At 36.9% G+C, this 26,693-nt stretch overlaps 1 protein-coding gene across 9 annotated transcripts in view; it reads right to left on the bottom strand.

The window, feature by feature from the left end:
* FTCDNL1 (formiminotransferase cyclodeaminase N-terminal like) overlaps nucleotides 1-26,693 on the bottom strand; it is a 139,838-nt gene that overhangs the window by 44,376 nt on the left and 68,769 nt on the right. For all 9 annotated transcript variants that reach the window (XM_069070123.1, XM_069070122.1, XM_069070116.1 and 6 more), the window contains 3 exons: nucleotides 8,999-9,121; nucleotides 6,103-6,198; nucleotides 4,134-4,286 (listed from right to left, as the gene is read on the bottom strand). In XM_069070123.1, coding sequence (XP_068926224.1) covers nucleotides 4,134-4,286; nucleotides 6,103-6,198; nucleotides 8,999-9,113 — 364 coding nt within the window. In that variant the 5' untranslated portion in view covers nucleotides 9,114-9,121. The remainder of the gene's footprint in view (nucleotides 1-4,133; nucleotides 4,287-6,102; nucleotides 6,199-8,998; nucleotides 9,122-26,693) is intronic.

Raw genomic sequence — 26,693 nt, 5'->3', positions numbered from 1 at the left:
CATTGTGCCAGGTGCTAGGAGTACAAAGACCAAAAACAGTCCCTGCCTTTAAGGAGTTCGCATTCTATTGTGGGAAAACAGCATGTACACAGAATATTGAATGTAAAATATAAATACAAAGAAATTTTGGAGGGGACTAGTAATTGGGGCAATCAGGAGAGGTTTCCTGTGGGGGGTAGTACCTAAGCTAAGCTAAGCCACTAAAGAACTCAGGGTTTCTTGGAGGCAAAGGGGAGTAAAGAAGGCATTCTACAAATAGGATTTGAACTGTGCCTATGGGCACAGGTACTAGAATGTAACATCATGTATGGGGCACAGAAAGTAGTATAGTTTGTGTGGAACATATAGGGCAGGAAAGAAGGGTCATATGAAATAAGACTGGATGACTGGAGTCAGATGGTAGAGGACTTCGGAAAACCAAACAAAAGTTTGCATCTTATTATGGATGGAAGTGGAGTCAATGGAGCTTCTTAAGGCAGGAAGTGATAAGGTCAGACTTGTGCTTCAAGAGTATTTATTTGGCAACAATGTGTAGGATGTACTGGAAAGGAGAGCCTGGATGGAGGTTATTGCAATAGTCCTGGTGAGAGGAGATAAGGGTCTGAACCAGACTGGTGGCTGCACAAGTGGAAAGAAGAGTTCAGATGGGAGATATATTACAAAGGAACAATCAACAAGGATTGTCAACTGACTAGATATGAAGAGTGAGGGAAATGGAAGAGCAGGAGATTACTATAAGGTTGCAAAATTCAGTGACCAGAAGATGGTGGTGCCTTCAGCAAAGAGAGAAAGAAGGGTGGGTTTGGGGAAGAGTTCCATTTTGAACATACTAAGTTTCAGGTACCATTGGGATATCCAGTTGGAGATGTTCAATAGGCAGTGGGTATTGTGGAAATATAGTTTAGGAGAAAGATGGAGACTTGAAATTTAGATGTGGGAGCTGTCTGATTAGAGTTGATAACTGAACTCACAGGAGCTGATGAGATAGCCAAGAGTACAGTCATAAGAGAGAAGCAGGGCCTACAGTGCACTTACAGTGGGAGAACTTAGATGTTGACATCAAAAGAGAATGAAAAGTAGCAACTGATTAGGGACAGGTTAGGAGATAAGAGTGACAGACAAACACAGGGAACAAAGAGTATCTAGAAGAGGGTAATTAATAGTGTCAAATGCTGCAGAAGTCAACAACTAAGAGTACTGAGAAAAAGCCATAAGAACTGCCAACAGTGAGAAACATGGTAATGGTATAGACAAATGGTAACGGTAACAGATAAAGTGAGTGCTACAAATAGGAAGTGTGATTATGTTTCCACATAGAAGTTTTCATTGAATGATGAAGCTCCAGGTCACATTGCAAGGTACTAGAAGTAAGAGGGAAGGAAGCAGAGGCATTATTTTTGTTTGTTCATTTTTTCTTTTTCTTTGTCCTAGGAATTTGGCTTCAAAAAGAAACTAAGTAAGACAATAGCTTGAGGGGATGATAGGGTCAAATGAAAGCTTTTAAAGTGATGGAAATCTGAGCGTGTTTGTAAGAAGTAAAGATAGTAGCATAGGAAAAAATGAAAATTAGAGATAGGATCAAAGAGGCAAGTTCACAAAGGAGCTGGAAGGGGGTAGAATCAAGGACACAAGTAGAGGAGCAGAGATTTACAAGAAGGGCTACCTCTTATCTGAGACTGGAGCAAAGGAGGAGAGAGTGGGGGATGATGTGGACATTATTTGATGTATAAAACTGGAAAGAAGAGGAATCTTTTTTTTTTAAAGCAATTGGGGTTGAGTAACTTGCTCAAGGTTACATGGCCAGTTATTTCTGGGTGTGGTGCTAAGTATCTGAGCCCAGATTCGATCCCAAGTCTCCCAACTCTGGGGCCAGTGCTCTTACTCACTGCGTCACCTGGCCACCCCAAAGAAGAGGAATCTTGAGACATATGGCCTCAATTTCTTCAATTAAGTGTGAGATAAGGTCCTCTACTGAGAGGAAGATGATGTACATGATTTGAAAAGAGAAGGATTCAAACATATACTAATGGAAGTGGGATAGAGATCAAATTAGGGAAAAGAAAAATAATTAATATTCAGCAATGATGGGTCTGAGATTGGATAACAAAAATTTGTAGGGGATTCAGCACATTTGTGTAATGTCCTCCACTGCTATTCAGGAGCAAAGGCGCAGGAACACAAAAAGCTTAAGGCGGGATTCATTCAGGATTAGTGTTTGGAAGGGGATGAATGATGGCAGGGCCAGGAATCAAGAGATTCAAGACAGAAGACAATGTCCAGCTGAACTGGTTAACTATAGTGTTTGAGATTTTAAAGGGAGAAAAGAGAAACCAGAATAGACATAATGGCTTTGAAAGGAAGAGACAGTTGGAATGACGTTTATGAATTACCAAACCTTCAGCAATCTTACTATGATTTAATGACTTATGAAAACTCCCCTCTGTTTTTCTACCTCTCCACTTCAAAATAAAACAAAACACCACCCACACCTAATCAGCATTTTAAACACCATGGTTGATTTCTTCAGGAAGGTTTTCCCTCTAAGAGCTGAAAATATCCCACCACTTTTCTGAGAACTTAAGTATTGTGGAATTTGAATAGTTCTGCCTTATGAACATGCTGTTACCAAAAAATAAAAATTAAAAAAATATTGGAAGATATTAGTTGAACAGCTGTGTAGAAAGGGGAATGTAAAAATAAAAACTGCATGTTGGAGCATCAAAATAGTAACCATGTACAGTATACGACTGTTTTTAATCAGAGGAAGATTGAAGCTATTACATTTCAAATCAAATGTTATAAATTAGTTCAAGAATGCAGCTGAGCTCTCATTTAATTAGAAATGTCCATGTTTAAATCATGAGGTACAGTAGCTGCCAACAAACCAAAAGGGTGAGGGAGGGGAAAAGTACTGTAGCCTGGTCCTATGATACACAACTGTCTTCTATACAGGAAGAACATCTGGGGAGGACTGGGCCTGCTGGAATGAAGTCCTTCATGTGTTAGCTAATTTGAGGTTTAATGTAATTATCTATCATTGATTTGAAGACAATTAAAATCATTATCTGGTCTGGACAGTTCTGAACACTTCCTTCTTTTCCCCCTGCAAAACATTTTCTTTTCCCATACTGAACCTTAACTCATTGTTAGATTAAAAATGAAGTCAATGCTGGCCCAAATTTCCCTGGGAAATGGCTTCTCCAATCATCAGGTCACATTAAAATGCAGGATAAGCTGTGAAATGTTCTTTTGGAAACATAATCGTGCTTCCTATTTGTAGCATTCGATGTATCTGTTACCATTTGTCTCATCTAAATTCCAAATTTATAGCCAAAATGTTAGGCAATTCATTATTTTAAAAAGAGAAAGAAAACATAATAAAAAGGAGATATGCCATTCCTACTGAAGTCATACCAAGAAGAATGCAATTATCCAAAGACAGAATTTCCCCCAACTGTTATGAGCCTATATATATTGTAATTAACAGTAGTTCAGCTAGACAGTCCAGGCAAAGGATCCTTTCCCCTCCAATTTACCTAATTCAAAAACACCTCAAGTGACATGGCTCAAAATTTCCAAATTAAACTCACCCCTGGGGTGAAAGGCAAGCTTGTGACATTTTAGCTCCAAAGGAAATCTTACTGAAGGCAGTGGGTAAGTGAAAGCAAGAAAATCAGAGGCAAGGGAGGAGTTAAAATCTAAGTGGATTTTTCAACCTCATCATTACCCCCTCTCAAAGAAAATAAGACACAGATGGGCAAACTGCACCACCATACTGCCATAATAGTTTAAGGAACTCATTAGAAACTACCGTTGTTTGCCTCATTATCTATGGTGAGTCTACATGGGGAGGTAGGAACCTAATTTTCAATGGTCTTTCTGCCATATACTACTTAAGCATATGAAGTTGTACAACATCTTAGAGAAGAAAAGAACAAGTTCCCCCAAAATGGAGATAGTGCTGTATGCAATCAAGGAGAGCTACATTGTCACAGATTGTGGTCATACAATTCCTTAAAGCCCTTCTTTTCAGAGGGAGTCCCCAAGTGATAATTCTCTGCCACACAAGCTGTTTCGGTTTGGGAAACCTGTTTACATTTGGGAACAACACACAAGCCTAAACTTTTACTTACTTCTGGCCACCATTCCACACTCTTTGACTCCTACCCCAGAGAGAGGGTAGATGGGAATGAGGTCCACGGCTCCAAGGCAAGGGTGAATTCCTTCTTGAACCTCCATATCAATCACCTGGAAAGCCTCCACACATGCAGCAAGAACGGAGTTGACTAAGAAATATAAAATTGAGAATGATACTTAAATTGCACCTAAAGGCTTAATTACCACTTGTTTTTCTCCAATGATCTGTTTATGGGTTGTCTCCACCCTACATTAATTAAGAATAAAGAGCCAACAAACCCCCTCAGTTGTCAAGAAAGGTTACTTTTTTTAAACTAACTTTTTTACTCCACGAGGGGGAAAAATAATTTATCTTATGTCTAGATTCTAAATCACTTACTCCACTTATAATAATAGATTTCTTTATATTTTCATCTAGTTGACTAAATCAAGTAAATCTGATTAAAATTCAGGTTATTTTCTGGATGTTTATTTTGTGAAACATTTTAACAAATATAATGCAAGCATTTGTCAGATAAACAACTTTTAAACTTCAGCAGCTTGGTAGTGCCTTAGATACAATGCTAGACTTGGAGTCAGGAAGATCTGAATTCACCTTAGCTGTATGACCCACAACTGGTTATTTAGCCTCTGATTGCCTCAATTTCCTTAACTGTAAACTGAGAATAACGATAGCACCTACCTCCCCAGCTTGCTGTGAGGATCAAATGAGATAATATTTGCAAAACAGTCAACATAATGCCTGGCACACAGTAAGTGCTACATAAAATGTTAGCTACTATTTTTATTATTTCATAGGATCATACTTTTAGGTACTTGAGATTGCCATGCTGCTGTTGCCTTTTTATTCACCTCCAGTCTAGCATGGTACCACCTTAAGAGTAGAAGTAGACAGGGAACTTATTCCTTTATCATAATAACCAATGGCATATATTATTGAGAGTTATCAACTATCTTATCAAGATAGCACTTCATTTTTAATAAAACCAAGTATGCCTTTTTAAAAGGAAAATCTGACAAGTCTAAAACTAAGCTGGGGCAGGGGGTGGGGGAAGGCAGGGAAGAAATAGTGTTAGTGTGTGCATACACGTACATATATATGTGTGTGTGGGGTTTGCATACATACATATGTATATATGTGTATAGACATACACATGTATATATCCTTTACAAATAATGAAATTATATTCCAAAATTTTAAACTTGATTTGCAAATGTTATTAACCCTTACACATAATCTCTGTCAATGGTACCTTACACATAGTAGGCACTTAATAAATACTAGCTGATTGACAACACAGAGCAACTATTTTCTCCATTTTCAAACATGACAGCAAATCTCAAGCCACTAGCACAACAGAAGATGAAACTCCTGGTTCCTTACTCACACACTGGGCACAGACTACTGGGCCTGCTCCTTCCATGTCTATTGAAATAGATGAAACATTAAGAATAGGAATAGTCATTTTTATGCTTATCTTAAGCATTGATATGCAGGTGACTATTAGCCACCAACAGTGTGAGGCGGTTTTCCACATGAGAAAACCATTAATCTTGGACTCCCAGAATAAATCATAAGTAAAATGTAAACAGTTCCAGAGGTGTGACTGTGTGGTCCTAGGCAAAAGTCACTTAAGCTCCCAGTGCTCTGCCAACTCTGTTAAACTATAAATTGCAAGGAAGGTACAGATCTGCTTTGGCAGAGGGAGCTTATTCATCTAATACTCTCCTATGTGAATTAATTCATATATCTAGTCCCTATCCCTAATCTAGTGGTTTGAGGAAATTAGAAAATACTGGTTTTTTTGTTTGTTTGTTTGGAGTAGACTCCCAATTTAATGGAAAGAAATTGTGTTCTTTTTGAAAAACTCCACATAGAGCACTACAGAGTTAAACAGGCAATCACTGCCCTATATTTTCCATAGAAATATATCATATATACAGTAAAAAAAAAATAACTCTTACCCAACTTCTCAACAGGTGCTGCTATTGTTATGACTGATCTGTTATAATCATAATCAGAAAATATATTGAGCACTGTAGCTTCAGAGTGTTCCTTTCCTTTAGGGAAAAAAAAACACAAAGCATAGATTCTTAGAATTTTTTTTAACGCTTTAAGAAAAAAAAACCCTACATGGCATACTTCTTTGACTTTAATTTTTCAAGGAATACATTTAAGGGTATCGACAAATGGGGAATTCTGGGATGAAAAACTTGAGGTGACAACCTTCTGAGAATGAAACAGGTAGGAAATGAGTAATAGCTTTTTGACTCGAGGAGCCAGATTGGTTATTGTACTTCATTCTGCCCCTGGACTCCCTACGTACTTGGCTCAAGTTCTCTTAGCTCAAACTGAGACATAATCTCTGCCTCTGATTTCCAAATCTCTGGGTTTTGATTCCCACCACTCCAACTGCTCCTTATCAATCTCCACCCTAATCCATATCTCTCAGCCGCAGTCACAATCTTCCCTTGTCCATATTTCCCTTTCTTCTGACACCCTCAACTCTAATAGTTTGGGTCAGACTCTGACATCTGGCAAATCTGAAGCTTGCCAATTAGTGGTCTGTGTGATGTATGCACCTGTCCATTAGAGACAGGCCTGACACCATCAGCTCTTTTCAGAGACCACCAAATAGCCTTCAGATGTTAATGACTTCCAGTTTCCAGTGGCTAGTGACTCACTTGAATTTGTGACTTAGAGGAGAAAGTTGCCACATCCCTTTACCAAAACTTTCAGCCACACAGTGGGTCAGCCTCAAAGTTATTTTGGAAGTTTACAAGCCTGAGCCAGCCTCTTTAAAAGTCTCTCTTAAGCCTACAAAAACAAATTCAAAGTGAAGGACAAAAGTTTTAGGTGGTAATTAAATCTTTAATTCTTGCTATTATATACCTTGTCCCTGTATCCTCCTGGCAGCCTAACAATTAATCTTTTCAGAGCTAGGGAAAAAGAGGTTACACCCAGGAACCACAGTGCCCAAGGCAGCACCGAACACTTAATTTTAATAATGTGAGAAGATAAACATATGTCACTCACTCATAGCCAGACAAACATGCATAGAGCACTGCTGTGGTGATGAGTTAAGAACAGACATTTACAACTTGGGTTACTTTGCCTAAGACTTTCTAAAGTAATTTAAATTTTCTTATTTTTACTTAATTAGAAATGTCATTTTAAAAAAGATCCTGTTCTTTTAACTAACCTAAAAATTCATGCTATAGAAATTTTTGAAAAACTACCTGTCCATTGTCTTATTTGAATCCATGCTTATTTATCAAAAACATTTAAATGTATATGTATATATGTTAATATGTATTGAAGCAATTCACCCATTCCTCCCTTTGTAGTAGGTTTTTTTAAAAAAAAATACATTCTATCTTTTGTGAGAGAAAATTATTTTATTTTTCATCCTCATTTTTTCTGAAAAGCTTTCATTCTCAGTTTCATGTTTCAATCGAATAAAATGCTGAAAGAATAAAACATTCTTTCCTGCAATTTCTTAAGCATACATATAGAAAAAAAATTACTGCTGGCAGGATGAGCTGTCAGTATGAATCTCAGCAGAAGTAAATTGTTTGGTATTTGTAATGGAGCATAATAGCTATAATTCCATTTGAGCTGTTGCCACTAATAAGCTGATAAAAACTATGAGTCAAGACCTGGGCATCCATCAGTGTGTGGCTTCCACAAATTTCTTTGCATATTCACTTAATCACAGAGACAGGTAACTCAATCCCATTAAGTGTTGCTGCTTCTGACAATGATGAGCCAGAACTGGCTCTTAAAGCAAAGAGGATGAAAAAGCACAGCTGCATACCAACTCAAAGGAGTTTTCTTATCAGCATTTAACAGGTGTTTTCATAGATGACCCCATCTTCTGCCAGGATTCAAGACAGTAATTGAAATGCATTGATAGCTAAAAACAGTTTTTAAAAAAAATACTCCCTTCCCATTTAAATCAATACAGAAAACAAATGACTCCATTCAAAGATATTTTTTTAAGTATTGTCTGGTGATGATGGCATTAATGCTTGCCTATTATTGCCAAGAAGAGACTGATTAATAATCATGTTATTTTACTATAAATCATTTACATAAGACTTAAAGTGAATTCTATTTCAAAATTGTAAAACCATGATTAAACATCCCTGCAATGCTATGTCCTGAAAAAAAAGATCTTGATAATGTTTTAGGAAGGTTTTATTTTGGGGGGGGGGTTATTTTGTTTTTTAAAGAATATCATCCTTCAAGATATTAAAGCTTTAAAGGCAGAAAGACTGAAATTCTTGTTTTGCAAGTCCTGTCAATGAACTGTTGAGTGATCTCTAATCAGTCATTTAATTGCAGGGGCCTGAGTCTCTGTATTTTTTAAATGAATTAAAAATAATACATCCCTCCCTCCAGAAATTCTTTAAGATTAAGTTGGTTTATATTCTCCAACTCAGTGGGTAACAAGTTCTATGCATACAAACTTCTATTAATAAGCACTCAGGAGGGTAAAAAATGTCATCAAAAGGCACATTAGAATAATGTTAAGTCTCAAGAGTAAAGATTTCATCCTTCTGCACTCCATCAACATGCTATACAGTGTATTTTTTCAGAAATATGGGGAATCACAATGTCAAGGGTAAGTAGGCATTCTGAGAGGATAGTACACTTAAACATATGTGTAGCTGATTTGTCTCAGTCTCCTGGAGTCTTGCATAATAAATCAACTAGGAAAACACCAGGAAAAGCAAAGAGAGTGAAAAGAAGGAAAAAAATAGGCAAAATAAATAAATGTTCTGCAGTTATTGTTTTCAAAGCAGAAAAATATTACTATTAAACTATAATACTAACCTACAATGAATTTTTTCTTACCATTTTCTTCAAAAAGAGCAGCTTTTGCTATTTTCTCAACTACATTTTTTCTTCTGGCTTCAGAAATGTTTAGTAAACAGGCAGCCAAACGGAGCCCCAGTCTGCTAGAAGACATTGTAATTTCTTAAAAGAGAAAAATATAAATGATTATTCAGTTTCAATCCCTATGGGTTTATTCACATTCTTTTTTTTTTGTCTCTGGCTTCTTTCACTCGTTCATACTTTCATTTTTTCTAGTGAAAAACAATACATTTTAAACCAAGGCAACACAAATTGCAATGATTTCTAAGAGACTGCTTCAACCTTGAATAAAGATAAAATTATACAATTATGAAATTAGTTATAGTATTGATAATATTGCTTCAACCTTGAATAAAGATAAAATTATATAATTATGAAATTAGTTATAGTATTGATAAATATCTGGTATGTTAAATATCTAATATGGAGTATTAGAGTATATCTAATATGAGTAAAGGAAATGTGTGGGACAGTGATAAAGTGCTTTCTTTAGCTATAAGCACCCCCTTCCTACTTCAGGTTCAGCTATGGCAAGCAAAATAGGTATTCCTAGAAGATATGGTATGGGCATTATATAGACAAACGATCATGCTTTATTGTAACATGACTTTTGTATTAGATTCAGGAATTTAGCTTCTAAGACTAATACTGACTTAATGAATTTTTAAATTTTTTATTTCTACAGTGTCTGAATCAGTCCATAAATTCCAGGTAACTCTGGTACTTTAAGGATTAAGGTACTTGGATCCATATGGCTATTTGTTCTTTATGGTCACTTTGAGGGCTGATTTTTCTGGTTAAAAAGATTCAGTCTTTGAAGGCATCCTGACTTTTCCAGGGCACCAGAGTAACATAGCCATTTTTTCCCCATTTCACCAAGTGATACTTTAATGGTATGAAGACCTTAATGTATCTTACTCAAAAATTAATTTCTTTTTCAATATCAGGCCATTATTTGGTCTTGGCACCTCTTCAACTCTGTAGTGAGAAATTTATATGCTACAAATGAATAATTACCTATTCTCAGACAAAATGTAAGCTAACTGCTTTAAATCAAACATGTTATCTGGGATGGGGCAGGGATTTTGCTGGTCATATCTGCTATATTTTGTATGCTAAAACTGTATGTTGACCTAATCAACTTAATCTGGAGCAGTTCTGGGGCTTCATGTCTGCCTTAGGTCTGTAGGCAGATTTTCACATTCTGACAGTCATCTTCTAATCGAAAATTCATAAAAACATAGTTATTAGATTTTATAGACATTAATAACATTGTTGTAATAAAATCTCTCAGACCTCTCTAGTTACTTATGTAAACAAAAAATTGCTTTACACAAGGGGTGTAGGCGTCTTCTGGTTTTCATTTGTTTTCAGTGTGTTTATGTAGCTTAATTGTCTCATCAGGCACTTTCCCAACATAATTATGCTTTTTAACAAATGGTGTTTATGGCAACCCCTAGCAGTGCACAAGAAAGGATTAGTTTCATCCTCTCATTCCACATTTGGATTCCCTGTGGACAGCTAACTCACAGAAAGATGGTGTGAGAAAATCCACGTCCCCAGCAAAGACTTGGACTTGGTGCTTATACCAGGCATAAGGGAGACCCAGGGAGAATTGTACTTGAACATGAGGAACCTAGCCATGTCTTTCGTTCTCTTCTATATTGCTGACACTAAATACTTTGGTGTCACTGACACAGTACTAAGGTTATATACTTTGTGGTTTTGAGGTTCACCTGCCTGGTCCACACATGCCCTGGGCCACAATCAGCCATGTTTTAAATTGTTTTTGTCAGTCATGCTGAGAAATCATCTTTCTCCATCCTTGAAGCTAGAATTGCCACTAAGTGCTGAATATAGTAGACATAGTGAAAGGAGTCACGATTCTAACTCAAGTCATTGAACTGCTTTGGTTTTCAGTTTGTCATTCTGACAAATGAGCAGGTTAAGATAGAACATATTTTCTATATCCTTTCAGAAGTCCCTTAGTATAGTGAATAGAGAGCTGGTCTTAAAGTTAGGAAGACAAGGGTTCAAGTTTCACCTCTGACACATAATGGCTATGTGACCTTGGACAAGTCAATAAACCCCACTAGAGGTCTAGGCAATTCTAAGGCTACAAATTGAAGAGAGGTGCTTGCCTGTATTGATTTAAAAGAGCATTTTCTCACCAACAACATCAGAGATCTAGTTCCTATGTAAGTCATAGGATCCTACAATTTGAGTTGAAAGAGAATTTAGATTACAGTTATTCCACCTTCATATTACAGTTCCAGAGGGGTACCTAGGTACTACATGACTGGAACTTATGGCGCCGACTCCAAATCCAGTACCCTTGCCACTACATTATCCAGAGTCCTTCCCACCAATTACAATGGGATCAGAGACAATTATAATCAATATGGAGTTCTTTGGGAGCAATCTCTATTCAAGACTGATTTCATCTTCATCTAAAGGGAAGGAAAATTGCCCTTTCCCCTAGAACTAAGAAAACCAGTCATGGTTCTGGGAGCTGATAATCACACTTGAGTTTGAGGTTCTTAGCTGCAAAGTGTAGTCTTTGTCCCTTTGTCCCCAATGAATGTCATTCTTTGGTCCCTTAGGTGTCCTTTCCCCCTGAGCTTGATCCCTCTAGCAGGGCCTGGAGCCAGCCGGATAGAAGACACAGGACGACACAGCCCTTCTGCTGTGTCTTTACTATCCCAGGGCAGAAGCAGCATTAGCAGCAGCAGCAGAAGAAGAAGAAGAAGCATTAGCAGCAGCAGCAGCAGCAGCATGAAGATTAGCATTAGCAGCAGCAGCAGCAAGCTTCAATTCTCCCTGCCAGGACCCAAGAGAGTGCAGGCAGCTCGAAAACATTCTGCTCCACCCTGATTCTCCATAGAGGAGCTCTACAGCAGTTCTCAAACCTTAGAATTTGCTGTTGGGAGAGGCCTGGAGCACAGCTAAAGAAAGAGGGGACTGAGTGGCAAAAGTAGTGGATGTTGACACAGGCCAAAAGACAAGTCCACAATATTGCCAGACTAGGCCTCCCTAGGCCTTTCTCAATGTCCTGGAAATTGATTGACCTAAATTCTTTTTGCACATTCTTTGGCATTTTCACCCTGACCCACTGAGCTCCCTGGAAACTCTCAACCAATAGCTTCTTTTCTCCTCAAAGTTAAAAGTTTAAGTTTTGCTCTCAGTTTTCCTCTGCCCTGCCTTTAGTCCATCCCAGTTCCGCATTTCTTTCTAGTTAAGAATTGGCTTTTATTTTTGTAAGGCTTCAGATCTCACCCATTTATTATATACCAGCAGGGGGCTCATTTCTCAGCCCTGATTCCTAAGCCCTGGATGGGGGAGGAGGGGAAGTGCTCCCATTTAATGCCCCCCTGATTTGACTACCACAGTTGGTGAGGACCTGTGTTTATAAAATTGCTTGGTACTACCCAGAATCAGTAGGTCCCAGGAACAGGCCCAAGCCTTGATTTTCAAAGCCTCACTTAGTCCCAGGAAGTTACAAAGAATAGGAACCAAGTACTGCTTTTTCCAGGCCACTGATTCCTGGTATTCATTTGTGCTCTGAAGCCATGGAATTTCTTTTTCATTTTGCAGCAAGGAGTGAATGACACCATCTTGATAAAGTTCCCTGCTTGAAGTGAAATAACCACCAAGCAGCAACTTTGAAAGGAAGAAATTAATTTTTAAATCTATTTTTAATTTCTAATTATAATTTTTAAAAAAACACAGATTTGGAGAAAGTAACATTTATGTGGACATTTGGTTTCTAGCCTAATGTGGCATAAAAATAAGTAACATAATGAGTGTTAAAAAAAATCAGGTTCATGATGCTTCTCACATCATCATCATTGTGCTTAGATGTCACAACAGTATTATGTGTGATTATGTCAGATTCAGCCTTCTTCATCTCTGAGTGTTGGCAGGTAGGAGGGCTGTTGGCAAGAGGAGGGGTGTTAACCTCAGGATCCTGGACTGATTCCAAGTCTGGTAATTACATTCTGCCAGCCAAAATTCATCCCATAATTTTAATTGGATAAATCCTTCCTGGCCTAAGCTACTGCTCTGCCTGTCAAACTGTTGCCACATTTCACCCCAGAGGTGTCTATGTTTCAGTGGTGAAGGAAGCAATTCCTTTGTGGCTTACATATCAGTTTAAATCTGCAAAATGCTTTGGGATCCCTTGGAATGAAAGAAACTATTTGTATATGTATGCCTTATACTGTATCTGCATACATAATGCAATATAGAGACATTTCTAATGGGTTAACATGTAGATGTTAACAGCAAAAAGCTGAACTCCAGATAACTGTGATATCAGCCAGAGAACTCTGTAAGCTATCATAGGTCACTGATGTTCTTTCCAACTATGTACTATGTTGAATTAAGCTGTAATTTCCCACTCCCGGAGATCATCTCATTGTCTCAAGAGAAGTTCCCATGGCAAGATGCTGGAACTTCATTGCTCTGTGTAATTTCTTTGATCAGAAGATAGTAAATGAAAAGACTAGCTCATTTTTCCATTCTCCCAATCTTCTTCCTTTCCTTCATTTCAAAATCATAGCTCCAGGAAGAAATGAAGATAAGGAATGGGAATATCTTTGATCTTGCTTTAACCATCACGTCAGCCAAACCTGCTTCTTCACCTCTCTTTTTACCCCCCCCCCCCCCCCAATTCCAGAGGTGGATATTGGAACATGATGCCCATCTTTTGACAGAGAAATGATGGACTGAAGAAGTAGAATGAGACTTACATTTTTGGACAAAGTCTATGTACACATCTGTTAGGGGCAGCCAGGTGTTGCAATAAATAGAGTGCCTGGCCTGGAGTTAGGAAGACTTATCTTCGTGAGTTCAAACCTGGCCTCACACACTTTCTAGCTGTGAGACCCTGGGCAAGCCACTTAACCCTGTTTGCTTCACTTTCCTCATCTGTAAAATGAGCTGGAGAAGGAAATGGCAAAACACTTTAGTATCTTTGCCAAGAAAACCCCAAATGGAGTCATGAAGAGTCAGAAATAACTGAAATGGCTAAACAAATGTATATGTTTGTTGTGACAGTTTTGTTTTTCCTCTTTTTTCCAGTGGAGTTAAGAGAGAAAATAAAGTACTTGTTAATTAGAAATAAAAGTTGGAAAAAAATACAATTCAAGGAAAAGCAAGACCTAAACTGTCCTTGGCAGAAAATACTGTTTTACTGTTTGGACATACCAATCAGATTTTGCTGGAGAAAGTGATAAGAGAGGAGGTGATAGCAAGTACAATTTTAGCAATAATGTTGAAAATATATGCCTGTTCTCTACTAGACTGAAGGGCTATTGTCAATATTCCCATAAATTTAGCTGTGATGCAAACAATATTGCCAGTGGCATAATTTCAGAAAGCATAACATGTTATATTACATGTAAAATGTATATATGTATTAAGTATGATGTTTTCCTTATTTTGAGCATTTTCTTCTGTACTTACTTTCTAAGGTTGATTTTCAATAATATGGGAGTGTGTTATTTATTTTATGAATTATTTCCTGGTTTCTGTTCCTTGTGCTGTCCACTCTTTTGGTCTTATTTCTTTAATTGTCTCACACATTCAAAAAAAATGTAGGTGGTAGCAAAAAAAAAAACAAAAAGAAATAAAACTTAGAAGTATCAAAAACATTAGATAGGATTACTATTTTCAAAGGAACCATGAATTTCATGAAAATAAGCAAATTGGATAGAAGCTTTTCTATAATCTAAATTTTAGATTTTGTAAACAGTTAAGCGTTGGTATAAAAATCTTCACTAATCCAAATGAGAGAAAGTGAATAAAAAGAAGGTGATAACATAGTCTCCTGGGGCTCCATGAACCTTGGTTGGTTGGTTGTGTCCTTAATTCTCAAAGAGGACCAAAATGACATCACTATGCCAGAGTCAAGTTTCAACATGTCTGACTGTGGCTGATCAAACCAATATGAGCTTGGAATGCTCTACAACAGGTCAGGGACAAATAGTCCATGTGAAATATTTGGGATGGATTCTTTAAATTTGTGTATCCTGCATTTCCTTTGAAATGTTTCAATTCTGTTTTGCTCATAGGGCACAACACCTTCTCTGAAGTGGACACGCCATACTGAGCAGTCCTCTGTCAGTGTCTCGCATGTCACACAATCAATTCCAAAGTTCTTAAGAGAGACCTTGAGAGTGTCCTTGTATCACTTCTTCTGACCACCATGTAAACACTTCCCCTGTGTGAGTTCTCCATAAAATAGTCTTTTTGGCAAGCATACGTTTTGCATTCAAACATAGTCAGCCCAACAGAGTTGTGTTCCATACCATTGACCAAAGATGTTGGGAAAACTCTCATTCTTTTGTCCCAAGTCTTTCTCACACAGTAATGACAAGGTCTCACTCTGTCCTACAAGTGCTCTCCTGTCAAAGTTACCAACTGGGTGGAAATCCTAATCTCTAATAGAGACAGAAAGTTTTCCTTTTCACCATTACTGCAGAGAATGGAGCATTCTGCGCTAAGAAAATTACACAAAAATCACCCATCCTTCAGTATATAACATATGTGTCCAACTTATTCCATAGGAAGGTAAGCCCTGATTAGAACTACAAAAATAATATATCCTGTATGTAAGTTCTGTTTCTTCAACAAAATAATTCGTTATCTTTTTCTATTGTGCATGAAAAATAATGCATAGGATTAGATAATTACAATGAGAATTTTGACAAGTGCTTTAAATCAGTTGTTTGTTTATATATTCTGTCACAAATAATTTTTTTATCTATATTTCAGGGCAACCCCTACTAACACTCTATTTATTTTAACCTTATATCCTCTGTATTCAAGGGAAAGTGCATATAGAACCATCCTTGAATAAGGACAAATCAGGTTTGTAATGCAGTTTTCATAGACATCAATTACATTTTCTTGAATTTTTTCAAAATTTACTCTGCCCAGAAGTTTTCTCTTTTAAGAAAATTAAATCATTTATTCATTTAAATAGAGAGCAAATCTGAAGTATGATTGAAATTTGTTTTAAGTGGTGTTGGTTGCCATTTTAGGTCAACGTGGTATAGGATGTTTGAAAAATGTGGGCTAAAGTAAAAGTTTAATGTTTACTTCTTTGCTTTATGTAGTTAGAGGAAGTCCATGTTCTGTTTGGACTTTGTCATATAGTTAAAACTGCTTTCTAAGATAATGGTTTTCAATACTACCTTGTTTAGTTGTGTACGCTATCCTTTCCATATAAAGTTAAAAAAGCAAAAACAAAAGATTTGATTTCCATCAAGAGGGTTTAGCAAGTAGCAAGCATGGGACAGAATAGCCTGCACCCATGTACCTTAATCCTGATTTGAAAATGAACTCTTCACAATTCAGGTCTTAGTGAATAAAGGCACAACCAAAATCAAATAAATGCATTACAATATAACAGAATTTTATGATGCATCTGCTGTAGGAAAAACACTATGAAAAGTATTATGTAAAATACAATGTTTAGACAAGACAAGACCCTTGACTTCAAGAAGCTTACAATCTAGTAGGGAATGTCAAGATATAAGGAGATACCCTGTTTTCCAGAGTTAAGGCCCGGCAAGGAAGCTGTCCCTGAGCTTGGCATAACAACAATCCTTTGTGCTCGCCCTCTGGATAATCTCAGCCACAGCAAAATCACATAATTATTACACTGTTCTGACCAGCACCAGGTGTTCTCGGAGCTCAGAAAAGCTCACACCAGTACCCATGTTTTGGTTATGAAACCCTGCAATGAATCAGACCTACTTCATTGTTGCTGCTCCTTCTCATTGTCAGGGATACAGCATACTGCAGAGCCATTGGTGTAAGTATTTAGATCTTCCCACACTGCCTCAGTTCCCCCCATTTGGGGCGGGTCCCCAGTATATGCATCCTTACTTGCAAGCCATTTCCCTCACTCTGAAATTAAACTTATGTTTGATTCCTGACTCTCCTGTCTCTAGCCTGCTCTGTTTGACAGGGAACAAGCTAGCAACTTGGATAGCAATAGTACAAATAACTACCTAAATGCATTAAAGAATTGCAAAGCAAAGTGCAGGTTTAGGGGAAAGTCATTTACTAAGAATAGTAGAGAAGACTTTTCAGGAAGACTATTACATGAGTTTGGCTTTAAAAAGGAGAAACTTTAAACAGTTGAAGAAAAAGAAGAAACGTATTCCTGGGGGGGGGGGCAGGGAACAGAGGCATGAGCATATGATTCATAAATCAGAGTAATACAATTGGTTACTGTCACTTAAACTTGTTTGCCTCAGTTTCCTCATGTGTAAAATGAGCTAGAGGAGGAAACAGCAAACCATTTCAACATCTTTGCTAAGAAAACCCCAAATGGGGAGAGTCTGACATGGCTGAAAACAACTCAACAACAACAATGCTGTAAAGTGTGGAGAGAAGTACTATGAATTAAGACTGAAAAAACTGGGTGGCACCAGAATGCGGAGAGATTTAAATGTCTAATAAAGGAATGTGAAGTTGACATAAAAGCTAATAGGAAGCCACTGAAGGTTTTTTTAGCAAAGGAGATTTCCAAATTTATACATGGAGAAGATTGGCATGAAAGATAGACTAGAGAGGAGAGTGTTGTGGTAGAAAGACTTGTGAAGAGACTACCACAATACCCTGGGTGCATGAGGGTAATGAGGGCCTCTATGAGGGTGTCAGTAGTGGGAATGATACCAAGACAACAAAAGTGAGAGACATGACTGAAATCACTGAATTGAATGCTCTTTTCTTCTGCTTGTAAAGATTTTTCTCCTATAGTCTGCCTTCTTCTTTATCATGTTGCACCAATACAAGTATATTGTAAGAGTGATTTCTAGCTTAAGTGGTCATTTCTTATATTGCTTTACATTGTCACCACCTTTGCCCTTTCACACTAATAACACCAAAATGCTAAAACCACAAATACAATATGTATTAACAATAGAAGATTTGCTAGGATGTCTGTAGGAAGAACATGGAATCTAGGTCTGAAATGAACATGTAGGAAATGAAGTAGCAGAAGCTGGGTATCCAGGAGGGGGTCATCTTCTATATTTTGAATAAGATTCCCTTCAATCCCAGTCAGGACATCTTAAATGTGGGTTGAAAAAAAATTAAATTCACAAGTACAAGATGGGAGAGGAGTGGCTAGATAGTAGTTTGCGGGGAAAATTGTGTGGGTTTTAATGGATTGAAACTTCAATACAAATCAATAATGGGATACAAGTGGAGGAAAACGAATTCAATCCTAGGCTGCATTAAAAAAGGAGTATGTTAAGTCCTAGATAGGTGAGAGACCTTCTGTACTCTACAATAGGCAAACTATATCTGGAGTATTTTGTTAAGTTCTAGGAAATGCATTTTAGAAAGGGATGTTTATCCTGTTGAAGGGAGATTTAGAGGGACATAATAGCTGTATTTAAGTATTTGAAAGGCTATCACATGGAAAAGGGATGAGATGTGTTCTGTTAGGTCCCAGACAGCTGAACTAAGAGCAATGTATGAATTATTACAAAGAGATACATTTAGACTTGATATAAAGAAAAAACAACAACTTAAGCTATCCCCAAGTGGGATGGGACACATTCAGACCACAGATCTACAGCTGGAAGGAAGCTTAGAGGTTATGTAGTTCAGCCCCTTCATTTTGTAGATGAGGAAACTGTGGTTGCAATTTGCCCCAGGTCACACTGTAGTGATAGTCAGGATTCTTTCCACTGTAGCACACTGCCTCAGGTAAGTTGTCCCCCTCAGTGGAGGTCTTCAAGCAAAGGCTGGAGAACCACTTGCCAGGTATCTTGTTAGGCATAATTTAGATTATAATGCTTCTGAGATCACTTTAAGCTCTATAATCCATGATGCTGTGACATGATATTAAGCAAGGAGTCTGGAGGTAAACTCTAACATCCAAGTTTTTCTTGATCTTTTTTATACTTTGTACAGTGATAACTCACACCACAAAATTTAGAATAGTCAGAAATTTCTCCTGAAGTTTTTCTCCTGAGCTATTGTTGTTTTCAAGAGTATTTGTTCCAAGCACAAAATTAAAATCAATTCTGAAAATGGATTTTGAACTTTACTAAAAGGCAGGTCTATATGCAGGAATTTTGTAATAATGACATTCTATAAAGTTATGAATCATGAGAGACGGACAAAAATTTAGGTTCAAATTCTGTGTTTGTGGTATACCTGTGTAGGATAGGGACAAAAATTTAGGTTCAAATTCTGTGTTTGTGGTATACCTGTGCAACCCTTGGCAGTTATTTCATCTCCTTGGGCATTAGTTTCTTCAACTCTCAAATGAAGGGGTTGGCATAAAATTTTTCTAACAGTACTGTTTATGGTAGCAAAAAAATGGAAGCAGACTCCCATCAGTTGGAGAATAGGTGAACAAAATGTGATATATATGTGTGATAGAATATTACTGCCCCAAAGGAAACAATAATTATAAAGAAATCAGAGAATCTTGGGAAGATTTGTATGAACTGATCCAAAGTAAACAGAGCAAGGAGAATACTTTCTACAATGACTATAATAATGTAAATCAAAACAATATAAAAGAACTCTAATGTAATGACCCATTTTGATTTTAGGGAGACTGACAATGAAATATAATTACATTCTCAAAGCATAGAGGGGGGAAAGTATAAGTTTAATATGAGGCATATATTGTCATATGTACTCAATGTTTGTTTTGCTTAATTATATTTCTTTGGGGAAGGGGAAGAATGTACTATTGGGAGTGTCACTTAGAAATTATGATACTCCCCCAAAAATATAAATGATACATTATAAAAATAAAATGACTAGATTATTTCATAAAAATTCAAGAACAAACTGAAATATACTGTGAAGGAGATGTCTTCCTCTTTTCACCAATACTGCTTGTCCAAACTGTCACTCACTTTTAAGTCAACCACTAACAATTTTAATTGATTGTTTTACATTAACAGCTCAGCTACCCAGTGAAAGAGTATTCAAGAACACCAAATAATGCTAAACTCAGTTTTTTCCTTCCTCCATACATAGACAAAGAAAGTGTCAAGGAGATACTAATGTGTCTTCAGACTGATGCTTTCTATTGGTCAGGGTTTCCACTAAAACCCACCCTTCCCAAATGAGAGAATGATCCAGTATGGCTGGAGTTCTATTGAAAAGATATAAACTTAGGGAGCATATTCTTGAATATTTTCAGCAACTCTTGCTTTGCATTGTTATAAGCATACAAATATTCAGAGTTGATAAAATGTATGAATTTTGTTTTAAAAAACTAAAAAAAATCATTGTTAAATGTACTATGTAAGATTATTAACATAATCCTTTCTTCTCTCCTCCTCCCCACCCCCTTGCCCCTCTAAGGAACTTAGGACTAACTGTGAAATCAGGTACCTGTAAGTAAGAGTACCTTTGGACATCTAACCATGCAGTAAATTGAACTAAAGAAGCAACAAAACAACCTATGAGAAGGTGAACTAAAGTCAGTGTGAAATCTTTCAGAAATACCCAAGAGTAGGGTTGAAGAAACTCTAATGTTGTTGTTTTTTCTAATTTTTAAGCTTTGTTAGAACATGAAACTAATATGCTAATGGTACTGGTTTTATCTTAATAGATCAGTTATAGGAACATCTGATTTAGAACTAGAAAATGCATTACAGATTCTCTTGTCAGTACAACACTTTCATTGTACAGATGAGGAAGCTGAAGTCTATGAAGTTTAAGTGACTATAACGTCACATGAGTAATAAGGAACAGAGCTAAGATTCAAACCCAGAATTCCTTACTTCAAATACAACATTCTTCCTACTATCCATGTATGGTTTCTCCATTTCTTTGCTTGTAAAATGAGGAAGTTGAACTAGAGGATCATATATTTCCTTCTAGTTCTAAGTCTTATCCTCATTGCAGTCTTGTTCACAGTCTATACTCTTTCCTTACTCTCATCCTTCTTTCCAGCTATCTCCCAAAGTTCATAGAATGCTATAGTAAGCTTGGTGGTTCAATGGATAGAGTGCTGGGCCTGGAGTCAGGAAGATCTGAGTTCAAATTCAGCCTTAGACACTTACTGGTTGTGTGACCCTGGGCAAGACACTTAACCTCTATTTGCCTCAGTTTCCTCATCTGTAAAATGGGGTTAATAAGAGCACCTACTTCCCCCCCCAGGGCTATAGTGAGGATCAAATAAGATAATAATTATATAGCTCTTAGCATATTGACTGGCATATAGTAGTAGTTGTATATAAATGTTAGTTATTATGATGATGGTGATATGAACGAACTAGGACTGCGACTGGATCAAGAGAAATTTATCGCCATTACTAGGAAAACAACTCATCAAGTATCCCTTGACTGTGGTTAGTAGTGTCATCTCAGAATAGACATGGCATAACCCCTTTACTTCCTATGACAAATGAAAGAGCACTGAATTCTAAATCAGTTTGCCTCAGTTCAGAGTAATTATTTAACTTTTCTGGACCTCAGTTTATTAAATTATAAAATGAAAGATTAGACTCTAGTATCTCTAAAGCTCCTTCCAATTCTATAATCCTATGACCAGAAGGGGAGAGGGGAAGATGTAAATCTGCCTGGGTATTTTTGTATGACACTAGTAAAGCTATATAAACTTTTGATTATTATAATAATTTTAAAATTCCCCTCCATTCTCCCTTCTATCTACAAATGAATATTAATTCTAAAAGGAACCTATATGGGAAAGATGAGCTAGGTTCAACCTCTAAGTGAAAGTTGAAGTTCTTTATACGAGAGTCAGAGACACCAAGTAGAGATATTTATTCATGTTTCAAAATCCAGATGTGTCCAGAGAGGGTCCCTCTTTCTTGAAAAAAAAAAAAAGATCCCTTTTATGTAATCATGAATTTCTTCTAGTTTGAGGGTGAGTCTCTTCAGCAAAATAATTTCTATGGTTATTATGGCAACTATATCCCAGTCTTTGAACAAACTTTTGCTATTTCTTTTCTTTAAATTTATCTGCATAACAAATATTTATTTCTTTAGGTGCAGAGAGGAAATTGAGTCTATTTTATTTAACTATCTGCCTTACCTTGAATCTCTTCTCTTTCACTTTCCCAATATCTAGTGTGTATACATACATGCATACATATATATGTGTATGTGCATGTATATATGTGTATATATATATACATATACATGTGTGTGAGTGTATCCCTTGAGGAAAACTGAAAGCGAAGAATTCACTGAGAGCCAAGTAGATATTGGTCACACAAACCAGGAATACTGAAATCTGTATTATTTTCCAAATAAATGAGTGACTTTAAACCAAATGGACACATTTCTGTAAAATATATTAAATTAGAGATGCTGGCTGTTAGACTTTAAAATATTACCTAAGAGATATTGGTACAGAGACTAAATTTGTCTATTTTACAGAAAAGTAGAATTCAAAATTGGATAATTATATGGAAAAGACAATTACATTTAAGAATGAGGGAGGTTCAGTAATCATGTCCTTAACCAGGCAGTATGATTGCATTACATTCATATCCTTCCCAATTGTTCTGTCATTTGCAATATAGGCATTTTTAATACTCTATTTGGAGAGTAGTATATCCTATCCACTGCTTATATGGTACTGCTCCTCTTGGGAGATTTCTTGGTTTATCTACTATGTTTTGAGAAAGACTACTTATTTTTCTTGTTCTCCCCACCCCTTGCCAATCGGATCTTTTTTATTTCCATTTCTCTTCACCTCATGTGAGCTGGGAGTTTTTATTTTGTATTACACTTTAGCTCTTCCAGATGGAATTCTTCTCTTCGTTCATTTGGTGACATTTGCAGTTATAGGTCTGCCTGTAAAAGTACTTTTGATTCCACTGTGTTTTTACTGCTGAATATAAATAAGGCCAGTGTGAAATACCTGTTTTACTTCTTTAAATCTAAATTCAAGTTCCACTATATATTCTTTTGGTTGTTTCTAATAACTTCACTCTCCTGAAATCTGTAAAACTGCTCAATCTTATGGTTTACTTACAAGTTAGAAAAAAAGAATCCCTAAACTTAAAATATTTTCATTGCCATGAAGCCACATGCTTTTTGGAGGCAATTCCTTTAAAAAGTTTACCTTGAATAGCAAAAAACAAACAAACAAATAAACAAACAAAACTAGTTTTTCTTAGTTGATTAATGAAAATATGGATAGCAGAAAAGTCTAGAAAAATTCTCCAGAATAAAAAAAAGTATACTTCAGGCAATTCTGATACCAAATTCTCTGGAGTCCCTTTTTGAGTAATGAATATAATTCAAACTATTTGCTCTACAGAAGTACTTAATCTTACCTCAAATATAGGAGTAATATAATTTGGTAGTTTGTTCTTAAGAATATCAAAGAAATACCTATACCAATAGGTTGAATATAAATATGCATGTAAATTCAATGAGGACTATTAACATTTTCCTAACACATATTCATATACAAGGATTATTATCTCTTCCCTTATATATGTATACTGTGGCTTTCATTAATACAGGTAATAAAAAACCCAATTTAAAGAAAAAAAGAATTTGACTTCATAGTTTTTATCCTTGCCAACTAAGTGAGAAAAGCATTAGGTCAAGATTCTTGAATTGAAGTTCCAGATCAGTCCCTTTGCAAAATGTTGTTGGAAACAAAAGGCTGAGCTGACCAAGGATTTAGCAGGATGATCATGTCACACTTGAAAAGACATTGCCTGTCCCTATTATGAAAAATAAATTATTAACCAAATTCCATGGACTCTTAAAATCATCACTAAACTACAATGGAAAGTCTATGGTTTTATGTGGTCATGTATTGCCAGTTCTAGTACAGAATAGCTTTTCTAGATTCTGTTTAATAAATAGGTTCCTGGAAACAAGCATATTGATATGATTAAATAGGATCTAAACTCCATTTGACAGCACCATCTTGTGGATATTTGAGGAATTCATTGCTTATTTCAGTTTAGGTGTCATATCTAAACAAGAATTCACATTTATGTACAAATTCAAAGTCTGAAAATCACTTTCTTCATAATAGCTCTAAGATGTAAGTAATGTAAGTTGTTAATAATAATAGCTACAAAATTAGAAATTTTCTCTACTTATGCATTATGAATTTCTACCCTTAAATCATGTGGAATGAAGAGTTTCCTAATAAATATTCCTGTGGCAGGTACAATCAACCTTTTAGTCACCCAGTTGTCCAAGCTTGCAGTCATCTTCAACTCTGCACTCTTTGTCACCTCACACACTCAATAGGTTTCAAATTCTCATAAATTTTTCTGACCCAACATTTCCCACTTCTTTATACTCCATGGTTACAGCTGTTATTTGGACCCTCATGGCCTTTAACCCAGGCTATTGCGATAGCAACCTAATTTGTTTCCCTGACTCAAATCTCTCCTTTCTTCAACCCATTCTCCACATGGTTGCCAAAGTGATATTTCTAAAGCACATGTCTGACCATGCTATTTGCATCCCTCCTCGAGAAACTCTTGTGGTTCTCTGTTACCTCTAGGATCAAATGTGGACTTTTCTGTTTGGCCTGGCTCCAGTCTACCTATCTGGTCTTATTGCACATTACTCTCCTTCATACATTCTTTAGTCTAGCTAAACTGGTCTTCTTGTTGTTCTATCTCCCATTTCCTAGCTTCGCACAGCCTGTCCTCCCTATCTGGAATGTACTCCCTCCTTATCTCCATGTCTAAGAATCCCTAGTTTCCTTCAAATTTCAGCTCAAGCGTTACCTTCTGCGTGAGACCTTTCCTGATTCCCCCTGTGATGCTAGTGCCTTCATCCCACAGATTACCTTGTTATTTATTTTGCATACAATCTCATATATACTCTTATATACATACATTGTATGCCCCTATAAAACATAAACTCCCTGAGGTATGGATTATTTTATTAATGTCTTTTTAATCTCATGGACTAACATGGGGCCTGACACATTGTAGGTCCCTAACAAATCATTATCGACGAATTGTAATTTATTTATGGCATTAATGAAATGCTTTAAGTTTTAAAAGGTATTTTACATGCATTATCTTATTTGAGATGTCATGTTTCTGGTTTGCTATATGTGATATCATGTGGTTTCATTTACTGTGTAAATTGGGAAGTCTATCTCTTATCCTCATCAATAGTTTCTCTCCCCACATGCAAGTACTCCTGGTGCATCTGCTACCACTGATCTTTGGTGGGGAACATTCTACATTTCATCCTTGCCATTTCACTGAGTGACTATAGTCTTCTGCTTTTTGTACTATGTTCTTAGACACAAATCCTGAAGCAATAATAATCACAGAAATACAAGAAGTTGCCCATCTCTGCATTTATCTTTATGGGCACATCACTCTTGGTAAGCAATTGCAAAGCCAATCATGAGCAGCTCTCATGAGGATTGCTGCTATGAATAACTTTAAGGATCTAATCTCATAGTATAGTGAACTATTTATTCAGCAATAAACTAAAGCATAGAAAAGAAAAGCATTCACATTAATATAACATAACAACTTGTTACTAAGGTGGCCACATAGTCTTAAACATCCACCCCTAGGTAAGTCTCAATCTCCTTGGTCAATACAGTGTATCCAAGTAAAATCTTTCATCTTCACCCAAGGCTGACTTTTAATCATCCTTAAAACAATCATCCTTAAAGGGTAGCAGAAAGTACAAACATCATCCACCTGTAGGTCACAGTAGGTCACAATATCATCAGTTAATACAGAGTACAAATAAAGTCTTCTTTCATCTTAACTTGAGGCTGACTTCCAAACCCTATGTCTTCTCTTCCATAGGCTGACTACTCCCAGCTCTTGCCTGGATTCACACATAGGCAACTCTCTACTCCTGTTCTATATCTCAGCTCATGAGGACAGCTCTACTCCAAGCTCTTTGCAGCTTTTGTTTCTGGGAAAACAAAGCTTAACAGGGCTACAACAATATTTACACACATTAAGCTTAACAGAGTGCAACAATATTTACACATATTACCAGCTCTATCATCTAAATTCACTTTCTGTCTGACAAAGTAACACAAATCAATAGACAAGGCTTCTGTCTGAGAAATCAAACACAAATAAACAGTAAAGTTCTATAACAACAGTAAAGTCCTCTTTCAGGACTTTTGTCTATGAACAACAGACAAGGTGCTTCTGTCTGATAGAACAATTGCTACAGAATGCTGACATCACAAACATTCTCTCTCTCTGTCTCTTTCTCTCTCCCTCTCCTTCTCCCTCTCTCTCTCTTTCTCTCTCTGTCTCTCTCTCCATCCCTGTCTCTCTCCCTCTGTCTGTCTGTCTGTCTCTCTCCCTCCCTCCTCTCTCTCCCTCTCTCTCTGTCTCTCTATGTTTCTGTCTCCCTCCCTCATCTCTCTCTCTCCCTCTCTCTCCCTCCCTCCTCTCTCTCTCCCTCTCTCTGTCTCTATCTCTGTCTCTCTCTCCCTCCCTCCTCTCTCCCTTTCCCTCCCTCTCTCTCTATCTCTCTCTCCATCCCTCCTCTCTCTCTCCCCTCTCTGTCTCTCTCTCCCTCTCTCTGTCTCTCTCTGTCTCTCTCCCTCCTCTCTCTGTTTCTGTCTCTGTCTCTCTCCCTCCTCTCTCTCTCTCTCTCTCTCTCTGTCTCTCTCCCTCCCTCCTCTCTCTCTCTCCCTCTCTCTGTCTGTCTCTCCCTCTCTCTCTTTCTC

This window comes from Petaurus breviceps, unplaced genomic scaffold (assembly GCF_028583685.1).
Source record: "Petaurus breviceps papuanus isolate PSGF00001 unplaced genomic scaffold, PetGlider_PUasm1.0 90804, whole genome shotgun sequence".
In the NCBI taxonomy this organism is placed as follows: domain Eukaryota; kingdom Metazoa; phylum Chordata; class Mammalia; order Diprotodontia; family Petauridae; genus Petaurus; species Petaurus breviceps.
This window is presented reverse-complemented; position numbering and strand designations above follow the sequence as displayed.